The 12,398-nt window shown below is 47.1% G+C and overlaps 1 protein-coding gene across 2 annotated transcripts in view; it reads right to left on the reverse strand.

Annotated features, from left to right (window-relative positions):
• MRC2 (mannose receptor C-type 2) overlaps positions 1–12,044 on the reverse strand; it is a 69,293-nt gene extending 57,249 nt beyond the window's left edge. Inside the window, exons 1-7 of one of the 2 annotated variants that reach the window (XM_078619851.1) lie at positions 11,641–12,044; positions 5,331–5,590; positions 4,784–4,997; positions 4,490–4,663; positions 2,844–3,008; positions 664–777; positions 80–223 (exon numbers count right to left, since the gene is read on the reverse strand). In XM_078619851.1, coding sequence (XP_078475977.1) covers positions 80–223; positions 664–777; positions 2,844–3,008; positions 4,490–4,663; positions 4,784–4,997; positions 5,331–5,590; positions 11,641–11,710 — 1,141 coding nt within the window. In that variant the 5' untranslated portion in view covers positions 11,711–12,044. Of the gene's footprint in view, positions 1–79; positions 224–663; positions 778–2,843; positions 3,009–4,489; positions 4,664–4,783; positions 5,001–5,330; positions 5,591–11,640 lie in introns of both variants that reach the window. The other variant, XM_078619774.1, reaches the window with a different exon arrangement.
• Positions 12,045–12,398: the final 354 nt, after the last annotated feature.

The raw sequence follows: 12,398 nt of genomic DNA on the forward strand, positions 1-12,398 counted from the left end.
GGCTGCGTAAATGTCCACAGAGTGAAATGCCTCAATTAAATGATAGAACATTGAGATAATTGTGATAAAAGGCACACACCGTTGGGTATCTGTACGGAGGTGATATTGAGGCGTTTCTTGCAAACATAGGGCAGTGCAGCCGCACACTCCTTGGTTTGCCACTTGCTGAAAAACTCGGCACGGAGAAGGGCACAGTTCTGTCCATCCGTTTCTGAAGGGTGTCCTGCAGGAGCACAACATTTATACACACAATGAGACACCGACAAAGATCTCCCATATAGCCTTTAACAGACTGTAGGAGCAAGTGATGTTAGCGAGCACCTATGAAGGTTGGCACGGCACACGAGGGGGTGGGTGCTCAATACCATGGCCAACCACCTTTGTCTCCCCAGTGGCGATGTTTACATACCACACCAGATACTCATTTGAGGCTGAGTAGATCTGGTGGAGGCCCAGGACCAGTCCAGATAATCGTCACTGGTGTCAACCGTGAACAGATGCAGGGTTCACAGCGCAGCATGCCAACCATTACGCCACCGCTCCCCACATACACACATTCAAACACTATGCTACGGAATTTCAAATTTATCGTGCGAGTATACTGTCAAAGGGAACTGACGTGGTGAGGAAGCGGAAATCTGAAACAAATACAACTGCTTGCACCTTGGTCCCAGTTAAGGAGCTTTAACGGTGAGCCATCAGACCACTGCCAGCCACCATCCGAGTCCAAGTCATTGAGTCCAATCCACATAATGGCTCCAAAACCACTCAGAAAGCCTGCACACAACAGTGAAGTGATTGAGGGAAAATGACAGTTGATGGAAGAAAATAAGTAAGACACATTTGCACCTGAAAATGTCGTAATGCGTGGCAAAATTATCTACTGACACGATACACCAAGCAGTACATTTGCACGATGCAAATTAGCAGTTACTAGGGGCCGTCCATAAATGACGTCACGCACCTGGGGGGGGGAGGGGGGTCAGACATTTGTGACGATGTATGATGAGGGGGGGGGGGGTTTGAGAAATGTGACATCACATCAAAATGCGCAACTTTAAATAAATATAGACAACGCGTTCTACTTAATTAAATATACTTTTAATAAATGTTTTCTCCTACAACATCAGAGTGTAGTGTCACATGAAATACGCACTACAATGACAATAGTTTAAAGAGATTTGAAGCATGTTTTATTTGGGGGCGGGGCAGAGCTTTGTGACGTCATATTTGAGGGGGGGTCTGACTTTTTGTGACGCCGTGTGACGAAGGGGGGTGGGGGTCAAAAATCGTCCAAAATCGCGTGACATAATTTATGGACGCCCCCCTATCAGATGCACTAGAACATTGGCTGAGTACAGTTCAGCGTTATGGTGTGTGGCTTTCTATAGGGTGTTAGTATTTGCATTTTGTAATTCATAAAATAGACTGAATGACTACATGAAATGCATTCCCATGTTCTACAGAGTGTGGGTACCACGCTAGAAATAATAGCGAATTAAGGTTACTGATAATGGCAGTAATTTATAATCATTGTAGAGGCATACTTATCATATCAGGAGATAATGCTTCTATTTTGTAGCTGCACATACGTGGAATGCCCTTACCTTGGGCCCTACGAAGAGCTCATTCCATTCCAGCCATTTAAATAAATATTAAGGCATTTATTCATTGATTTATTAAGGATTATGGTCAAAAGTTAGACATTAAATACGTGTGTTTTCTCTTGTAGATAATAAGCTGGTTCATTACGTTCTGGAAACGTGTGTTTGAAGGTTGCGCTTTGAGACCTGGGTTATGAAATGTGCATGAAAAATTATGACGATGTGAATTTTAAGTGACGTTGCAATGGAATGTATTGGCACTGACAACAGCAAAAAAGCAAATGAGATGTTGTTTTAGTTCTGTTTAAAGTGAACCCTTTATGGAAAGGTGTGTATACAAAGTGTATTTACGGATATCCATCCTTCAGTGTGAGCCAGTTTTCCAACAGACTTACAACAGTGTTATTCGAAAGAGTTTACCATGCGTGTTCAGCGAGCAATCGTGATTGACTAGACTCCCAAAGAGTGCGCGACAACAAACGTTCAAAATGTATTAATGAACAGCAGTGGCATTGTAGTGAGATCTCGGGATGTCACTGTGCTGTGCCGGCCCTAGAGAGGCACGGCGTGCGATGTAACGACATCGCGGACACCACGATGGTGTGGGTGTAGTACCAGCCCTAGAGGGGCTCGGTGAGCGCTGGTTGATAGCGCTAGGTGGCACCACGCTTGGCGTGCAGTGCCAGCCCTACAGGACAGGGTGTGGGTGTGCCGGGGTTACTAAAGGCCATGGCACTCTGGTTGACCCCAGAGTGACACGTGACCGGTTAAGTCTACAAAGCAACCCCAAGTGGGGGCTAGGGGTGGTCACGTGGTCCGGGTCGAGATCCTGCTCGAGGATTCTCGAAGGTGGGCGTGGCCAAGGGCGGAGCCAGCCACACCACAGAGGATATAAGCCACCGGGTCCCCCAGAGGGACCGTCTGCTGTTGTTCATCTTGAAGAAGCCTTCGTCTACGTCCTACGTTCTACCGAGTCTCCAACACGTTAACCTGGACCTGATCTGTGTTCCGGTCCATTGTAGCTAGTTATGTTGTAATTAGTGTAGTTAGCCTGGTGGTCACCACCATAGGTTGCTATTCTGTTGAGGGGCAGCTACCCCGTGTGTTGGTGTTAAATAAATGTGTTGCCTCCAAGAGTATGTCTGCGACTCAGTTGAACTCACCACAACATTAATAACGAACGTGTAAACAAAGCAGAGCACCAGAAGTTGAATGCTTGCTGGTGTGAATGCCCCTTACCAGCAATGTAGGTCTGCTCGTGCATCTCCGTGATGCTAAGGAGGTCGGAGCCTTGCTGGAGGCAGCTGGTGCGCGCCTCGTGCCATGAAAGCACAGCATGTACATTAAACTGGTAGCAGTTTCGAGTCACAGGATCTGTGTCCCAGAACACACTGCAGTCCGGAACTGCAAAAGCCATTGAATTACAGTGACAGGCATGACTATATGCATCTAATTAACAGCCAAATTTGAAAATCCCGAATCTGTTAACGATAGAATATCATAAAATCATCTACCAATAATTGAAAATGGCAAGATGCAGTGTAAAAACAATCGGGAACTTGATTTATAAAAATTTTTATACAGAAATGAAATAAAAGCGGCACGTTGCTTTGATTAGAAAATACTGGAGAGCCACACAAAACAATGAACACAGCAGCTATTTGTACCCCATCATATGAAAGGGGATAATATTCAGAATATTACAGTAACCGTGCTGGTGAGACACTGCTGCATAAAATCCTGAGGCAACAGAGAGGAAGTAACCGCAAGTTGTGAGACACCTTGCTGTATGGTTATTAGATTAAAACGACGACAACCGCCACAAACTAAATTTCGGGAATACTCCCACACGTTCAAATGTCCACAATGCAGTAGAAAAACAACGCAGTGCAGAGGTCGCAACCGGGTACCCGATACCCGTACCCTACCCGTACCCGGCTGGGTACGGATACCCGTTTGCGACCCTGGTGTGGCCGGGTACGGGTACGGGTAAGGAATCAAAACCCGTTTGCGACCTCTGACGCAGTGGCATCACTGCAATCATAGCTACCCAAGAGTTCATCACAGGCTAAATTTATGTTTAAATAATTTAAATATTAGTACATTTTCATTTATTTTGTTCCTCTGTATTAAGCACAAACACGTTCAGGTGATTACTCTGTGTGTTTAAATGTAAATCCCAATCATGTGTAACCAAGTTCTTGTTTACATATAGAATTTCGAAAATGTGCCTATCGGTCAGGTTTCTGTGATTTCAAATATTATTTTCTGCAATTAGGTTCAGAAACTCATCTTGACGAATGTTGATTTTTTTTAAATCGAACTTTTCACACGCAAAAATCCGCTCTTTCTATTTTCTACGACTGGCAATATCACCTTGTTGTTGTTATTTGGAACGAGCCATTTTAATAAGCCAACCAACCACATAGTTCAGTTGAATATTTGTGTAAAAACTATCTGAAAGAAAACCTGTGTATGGCGCAGAGGATGTGGAATACCAGTCATGACTTAAAACAAATGTTTGTAGCACATAAATTGCCATTTTGGGGGATTTAAATGCAATATATGTTTAAATGTCAAGTTAGAACACATCACTTTTATTAAAACACTTCAATGTGAATGACACCATTTTTATATCACGGTTTTTAAACATAAAATAACATTAGCAAAGAGCTCATAATGGCCATGATGAGGTCACAAGGGAGTCAAAACTATTTTGCCTGTAAGTGACTTGTTGTCACCTATACTATCTGAGAAGTGAACAGCCAAAATGGATGGAATGTCAACATAAAACACATTGTAGTGCCCAATGGTAAATAAGTTGCCTGATGGCCCTGTATTTGTAATTTGAGTGTAATTAGTGGACAGAAAGGGTGTTTACTCACGCTTGACAGGACAGAAGCCCCAAAGTTCATCGGTGCCATAGTCGGCTGATGTGGCGCACCACAGATGCCAATCATCACGCCCATCCCCTGTGCAGGAGTGATACCACCGGTGGTCATACTTGTACGGGATAGCGCATGGCCGACCATGGGAATTCCCTTGGATAGTATATATTTCTGCATGGGAGGAAGCGTGGGATCAGAAATCAAAATAACAGTGTGTACAATTGCCAAAGAAGAGATGAAAGGAAGGGATACAGTATGAAGACTGAGATGTGTATTCTCAGCCGTTCTCACCACGGTACGGTCGTAAGCACAGGTGATCCTGAGTGCCATAGATCAGCAGTCGCGTTCCATTCTTAGGGTGCAGCTCAAATGGAGCCTGGGCACCAATGGCTCCACGCAGACTGAGCTTCCCTCTGTGTGGAATGATCAGCTGTTCATCATCTCCACATGCCCAACGCAGCTGCATCTCCTCCACATCGCATTCATATAAGGCAGGCTGCTCAATCTTCTAGCACACGTCACATACAACCCAAAACAAACTATATTATACATAATATAAGAGTCGACACATACATGTACACATGAACATGTCTATCTCTCATAAGCAAAGCTGCCCATATTCCTGAAGGCATAGGGTTGGAGGCCTGGAGTAAAATTACACATGAGGCCCCCTCTTATTCATTAGTGACAAAAAACGAGTCTCATTATGGGGCCTTCTTTAGTGTATTAAGCAAATGCCATGGCATTGTCAAATATTGTTGGTGACAGCGCTCCATCTTTAAAGACGGGCCCCGTTAAACCCAAAGAAGCAATTATGTGTCCTAAATATTCTTGTCACCTGATCATCTTCAGCGTCCGTTTCTGATGCGTTCAAGCTGGGTGATTTACTTGCAATACTGCTACTCGGTTGCACCGGAGCCACCCCGAGACAGCGAGACATCCCCAAGTTGAAAAGTCGCTGGCGAGACACCCATTTCCACTGCTGAGCAGGCTCTGATGAGTTACAGCTCCCTACCAAGCCCAGCCCTGAGGACTCTCCCACGAGGCATCCACCCACGTCCGGAACTTGGATAGCAAATATATCTGAATATTCCTCTCCTGTGGATGAAAAATTATATATATTTAAAAAACAAAGCACTTAAGACAATTACGGTACATACTTGCTGTTTTGTACATTAATGTATATTTTTTTGTAAAACCAGTCTGGCAATACCATTTTTTACATCCAGTATTCCTATAGTATAATCACCACTACCGATATTTCATTAATATCTATCTAATATCGGTTCAAAATATTTGGGGGAAATCAGTCACATGTATTCCCACGTGCGCCACTGAATGGGAGGCGATGGGGCTTGGTGACATCACCGTCTTAAAAAGACCGCGATGAAAGTAGTTTATGTGAGTCGATTAATGGTGCCGTGGTGTAATGGTTCGCACCCCGGACTGGTAATCCAGAAGTCGCCAGCCAGTTCGATCTCCCGAGGGACGTCGTAACTGAAACAATGGGCGCAAGTTTCTTAAATTTCCTGCCATCTGTTCACAAAGCAGAAGTAAATGGGTACACCAGTTTGTCGATCGGCAGATCGCGTGTGGTGGGGTAAAGCATGGGTACTCGCACGACTTCCAAGACGTCTGTCCAGCATGGAAGAGTAGGCCAAATTCCCTTAAGAGGGGCTTCTCTGAAGCTCACACTGGTAAAGGCCCTTCTGCCTGCAGCGTGTCTTGCTGGATGACGCTGCTGCTGTATCGCAGCGAGCCATTAGCGGCCACCATCTGTGCTTGGTTAAGTCTCTGCAGTCAGCGGATTTGCATTTCTCTTGCAACGCGACTGTGCAACCACCCAAGGCCGTAATTCTAATATATATTGGGGCCACATCCCCCCCCCCCCCAATATTCAAATATGCGCAAAATGTCCCCCCCAATATATTGCTATAAAATAGATTTCTGTTTATATGATTGTGGTTATGGTTGTACTTTATTAATTCCTAATCTCTGCCATTACATACAATGCAACAAGAAAAGATAAAACAGAAAAAACAGAGCAATGTAATACAATACACTATTAGACATTGTTAAAAATGAAGAAAAAGTCAATCCCATGTGTTAGTTAATTTTTTCATATTTTAGACAGGAAATTCGTTTTCAAATTTAGAATTTTTTTTTCTGGGGGGGGGGGGGACCCCCAGACCCCCTGGAAGATTTGCCCCCCCCCCCCAATGTTGACTCCATGGCTACGGCCTTGCAACCACCTCATTGTCCTCATCATCCTTGCACAGCCATACCCATGGCAGCCCGACCACTGGCATCTTTCGTCATTAATACTGGACAGCCAAAACGTCTACGCATGTGGACTGCATTTACGTTCAAAACTCCGGGGGCCACGCTCTTGCAGCGCATCGACCGTGTTCACCATCGCCCCTATTGGCGATGCGCTCTGCCCCACGCTCACGTTATTTGTTGGAGAAGAGAGACGCATGGGGAGGAGGAGGATGGGGGCGATAGGGCCCCGCGTTCCGCCTATGGAGCGGACACTTGAGAAGGTGCTGCAGCAGCAGCCCGGCCATGTGCACATCAGAGCACCTCCCCCCACGGATACTCAGCCACACTGCCCCCATGTGTAACCCACATTTCTCTCGGCTGCCATTCATTATATCTTCCCTTTAGTGTGTGATGGGGAGGGAGTACCCGAGTTCCAAGTATTAGGGGCGGGGGGGGGGTATCTTCTCCAATGTTATAATTAATGGGGGAGGGAGGGGGCTTATTTCACGATCCCCATGCATGAAATGTAAATGTCCGAATTCTTCCTCGCAACGCGTTTTATTCTCACGCTCAGATGAAAGTTATCTGCCGAGACCTGTGTTAACCTGGCCGCCCTTGTTGAAGTGCGTGTGTGTGAAGCCGTGTGTGGAGGGTTAGGAGTGGGGGGGGGGTGCAGCCCCCCACTTTCGTGAAGCCGGGTCAGTATGTGTGGTGGTGGTGGTGGGGAGCGGTGGTGGTGTGTGTGGTGGTGTGGTGGTGGTAGGGAGCGGTGGTGCAGCGGTTAGCGCGCTGCGCTATGAACCCGGCGACCCGGGTTCGATTCCTGCTCACGGCCAACACCAGTGACGATTATTTGAACCGGTCCTGGGCCTCCCCTAGGTCGACTCAGCCTCAAATGAGTACCTGGTGCGGTGTGTAAACATCGCCACTGGGGAGACAAAGGCGGCCGGGCGTGGTGCTGGCCACCCCACCCGCCGTGCCGGCCTTCATAGGGGCTCGCTAATAGCACTTGCCCCAACAGGCTGTGAAGGCTACACGGGGATCTTTGTCTTTGTGGTGGTGGTGGTAGCGGCGGTTCGGGCGATGCACTTCAAAAGAGATTCCTCCACATTGGCCATCAACAATCGTCGTATTTTTTAGGCTACAGTCTACATTATAGACTGCCAGCACACTCACCTAGCTTAATAACCAGGCTACAGTCTACATTATAGACTGCCAGTACACTCACCCAGCTTAATAACCAGGCTACAGTCTACATTATAGACTGCCAGTACACTCACTCAGCTTAATAACCAGGCTACAGTCTACATTATAGACTGCCAGTACACTCACCCAGCTTAATAACCAGGCTACAGTCTACATTATAGACTGCCATTACACTCACCCAGCTTAATAACCAGGCTACAGTCTACATTATAGACTGCCAGTACACTCACCCAGCTTAATAACCAGGCTACAGTCTACATTATAGACTGCCAGTACACTCACTCAGCTTAATAACCAGGCTACAGTCTACATTATAGACTGCCAGTACACTCACTCAGCTTAATAACCAGGCTACAGTCTACATTATAGACTGCCAGTACACTCACCCAGCTTAATAACCAGGCTACAGTCTACATTATAGACTGCCAGTACACTCACCCAGCTTAATAACCAGGCTACAGTCTACATTATAGACTGCCAGTACACTCACCCAGCTTAATATCCAGGCTACAGTCTACATTACAGACTGCCAGTACACTCACCAAACTTAATAACCAGGATACAGTCTACATTATAGACTGCCAGTACACTCACCCAGCTTAATAACCATGCTACAGTCTACATTATAGACTGCCAGTACACTCACCCAACTTAATAACCAGGCTACAGTCTACATTACAGACTGCCAGTACACTCACCAAACTTAATAACCAGGCTACAGTCTTAAGAACCAGGCTAGAGTATTATTATTTTGTAATATTGTTCTATTTACGTGACTTTACCTAGGGTGGCCCATCTGCACGACGCGTTATGTTTCGTATCAAAAACGGCGGTGCTAACAATGACAGCAACGCTAATTGATGAGGACGTTAGTTAGAGAGAGAGAGAGTGAGAGTGTTTATTGGTGAGGACGTTAGCTAGAGAGAGTGTGAGTGAGTGAGAGTGTTAGTGAGTGAGTTTATTGATGAGGACGTTAGCTAGAGAGAGTGTGAGTGAGTTTATTGATGAGGACGTTAGCTAGAGTGAGTGTGAGTGAGTTTATTGGTGAGGACGTTAGCTAGAGAGAGTGTGAGTGAGAGTGAGTGAGAGTGTTAGTGAGTGACGTTAGCTAGAGAGTGAGTGTGAGTTTATTGGTGAGGATGTTAGCTAGAGAGTGTGAGTGAGAGTGTGAGTGAGTTTATTGATGAGGACGTTAGCTAGAGAGAGTGAGTGAGAGTGTGAGTGAGTTTATTGGTGAGGACGTTAGCTAGAGAGTGTGAGTGAGTTTATTGGTGAGGATGTTAGCTAGAGAGTGTGAGTGTGAGTGAGTTTATTGATGAGGACGTTAGCTAGAGAGAGTGATAATGTGAGTGAGTTTATTGGTGAGGACGTTAGCTAGAGAGAGAGTGAGTGTGAGTTTATTGGTGAGAATGTTAGCTAGAGAGTGAGTGAGTGTGAGTTTATTGGTGAGGATGTTAGCTAGAGAGTGTGAGTGAGAGTGTGAGTGAGTTTATTGATGAGGACGTTAGCTAGAGAGAGTGAGAGTGTGAGTGAGTTTATTGGTGAGGACGTTAGCTAGAGAGAGTGTGAGTGAGTTTATTGATGAGGACGTTAGCTAGAGAGTGAGTGAGTGTATTGATGAGGACGTTAGCTAGAGTGAGAGTGAGTGTGAGTTTATTGGTGAGGATGTTAGCTAGAGAGTGAGAGTGTGAGTGAGTGAGTTTATTGGTGAGGGCGTTAGCTAGAGAGTGTGAGTGAGAGTGTGAGTGAGTTTATTGGTGAGGGCGTTAGCTAGAGAGTGTGAGTGTGAGTGAGTTTATTGATGAGGACGTTAGCTAGAGAGTGTGAGAGTGTGAGTGAGTGAGTTTATTGGTGAGGGCGTTAGCTAGAGAGTGTGAGTGTGAGTGAGTGAGTTTATTGATGAGGACGTTAGCTAGAGAGTGTGAGTGAGAGTGTGAGTGAGTGAGTTTATTGATGAGGACGTTAGCTAGAGAGTGTGAGTGAGAGCGTGAGTGAGTGAGTTTATTGGTGAGGGCGTTAGCTAGAGAGTGTGAGTGAGTGAGTTTATTGATGAGGACGTTAGCTAGAGAGTGTGAGTGAGAGTGTGAGTGAGTGAGTTTATTGATGAGGACGTTAGCTAGAGAGTGTGAGAGTGTGAGTGAGTTTATTGGTGAGGACGTTAGCTAGAGAGAGTGTGAGTGAGTTTATTGATGAGGACGTTAGCTAGAGAGTGAGTGAGTGTATTGATGAGGACGTTAGCTAGAGTGAGAGTGAGTGTGAGTTTATTGGTGAGGATGTTAGCTAGAGAGTGAGAGTGTGAGTGAGTGAGTTTATTGGTGAGGGCGTTAGCTAGAGAGTGTGAGTGAGAGTGTGAGTGAGTTTATTGGTGAGGGCGTTAGCTAGAGAGTGTGAGTGTGAGTGAGTTTATTGATGAGGACGTTAGCTAGAGAGTGTGAGAGTGTGAGTGAGTGAGTTTATTGGTGAGGGCGTTAGCTAGAGAGTGTGAGTGTGAGTGAGTGAGTTTATTGATGAGGACGTTAGCTAGAGAGTGTGAGTGAGAGTGTGAGTGAGTGAGTTTATTGATGAGGACGTTAGCTAGAGAGTGTGAGTGAGAGCGTGAGTGAGTGAGTTTATTGGTGAGGGCGTTAGCTAGAGAGTGTGAGTGAGTGAGTTTATTGATGAGGACGTTAGCTAGAGAGTGTGAGTGAGAGTGTGAGTGAGTGAGTTTATTGATGAGGACGTTAGCTAGAGAGTGTGAGTGAGAGTGTGAGTGAGTGAGTTTATTGGTGAGGACGTTAGCTAGAGAGTGTGAGTGAGAGTGTAAGTGAGTGAGTTTATTGGTGAGGGCGTTAGCTAGAGAGTGTGAGTGAGAGTGTGAGTGAGTGAGTTTATTGATGAGGACGTTAGCTAGAGAGAATGAGTGAGAGTGTGAGTGAGTGAGTTTATTGGTGAGGACGTTAGCTAGAGAGAGTGTGAGTGAGTTTATTGGTGAGGACGTTAGCTAGAGAGAGAGTGAGTTTATTGGTGAGGACGTTAGCTGGAGAGAGTGAGTGTGAGTGAGTTTATTGGTGAGGACGTTAGCTGGAGAGAGTGAGTGTGAGTGAGTTTATTGGTGAGGACGTTAGCTAGAGAGAGTGTGAGTGAGTGAGTTTATTGGTGAGCATGTTAGCTAGAGATAGAGTGAGTGAGTGTATTGGTGAGGACGTTAGCTAGAGAGAGAGTGAGAGAGTGAGTTTATTAGTGAGGACGTTAGCTAGAGAGTGTGAGTGAGTTTATTGATGAGGACGTTAGCTAGAGACAGTGTGAGTGAGTTTATTGGTGAGGATGTTAGCTAAAGAGAGTGAGTGAGAGTGAGTTTATTGATGACGTTAGCTAGAAAGAGTGAGAGTGTGAGTGAGTGAGTTTATTGGTGAGGACGTTAGCTAGAGAGTGAGTGAGTTTATTGGTGAGGACGTTAGCTAGAGAGAGAGTGAGTGTGAGAGTAAGTGTTTGTGAGTTTATTGGTGAGGTTACACGTGAAGCTCACACTCGGGAGGAAACGAATTGGGGGGCTGGGCTGGGGGGGGGGGTCCCGGATCCCTTCCCCACATGGGACCCCCGGTGCTGACCGGAGGGCCCCCCCAGGGCCCCCCCCCAACACCCACCGAGTTCATTGTCTGTCGCGTCTCCGGTCGTGACCTGCTGCTGCTGCTGCCACTCACCTGGAGCCGTGGAGCAGCAGGCGAGCGGCGTGAGTAGCAAGACGAGAAGCAGGGCACAGGCAGCGTCCATCTCCCCAGCCCAGAAGCCAGAGCTCTCCTCTAACCCCCCCCCCACACACAACACAAAACTCTTTCACTCCAACGCCGCCTCGTTCGTCTGCGCACTTAGCACTGGGCCCTCCTTGATTGTTCACTCCTACATGCACTTCTCATCACGCGTTACCGTCTGCCTGCCTGCCTGGCGGTGGTGGTCGTGAGTGTGACTGCGAGTGCTTTGCGTTCCCGTGGGAGGTTGGTTTTTTTAGTTATTTGCTCAGTCGCTGACCATTGGATGCGCACGGGCTACGTGGCGCGTCACGACTCCCGGCATCAGCAGCCGCTGCTGCTGCTACTGCTGCTGCTGCCCCTGCTCCTGCTGCTGCTACTGCTGCCCCTGCTGCTGCTGCCCCTGCTGCTGCTCCTGCTGCTGCCCCTGCTGCTGCTGCTGCCCCTGTTGCCCCTGCTGCTGCTGCTCCTGCTGCTCCTGCTGCTGCTGCTGCCCCTGTTGCTGTTGCCCCTGCTGCTGCTGCTCCTGCTGCTGCTGCCCCTGTTGCTGTTGCCCCTGCTGCTCCTGCTGCTGCCCCTGCTGTTGCTCCTGCTGCTGCTGCTCCTGCTGCTGCTGCCCCTGTTGCCGCTCCTGCTGCTGCTGCTCAACTCTCGGTCGGAGAGTTGCAGCTCAGTCACTGCCACCCACCCCCCTGCCCCCTCTGGCTCTCGCT

Source organism: Lampetra planeri, chromosome 1, assembly GCF_965212315.1.
Source record: "Lampetra planeri chromosome 1, kcLamPlan1.2.h2, whole genome shotgun sequence".
Classification (NCBI taxonomy): domain Eukaryota; kingdom Metazoa; phylum Chordata; class Hyperoartia; order Petromyzontiformes; family Petromyzontidae; genus Lampetra; species Lampetra planeri.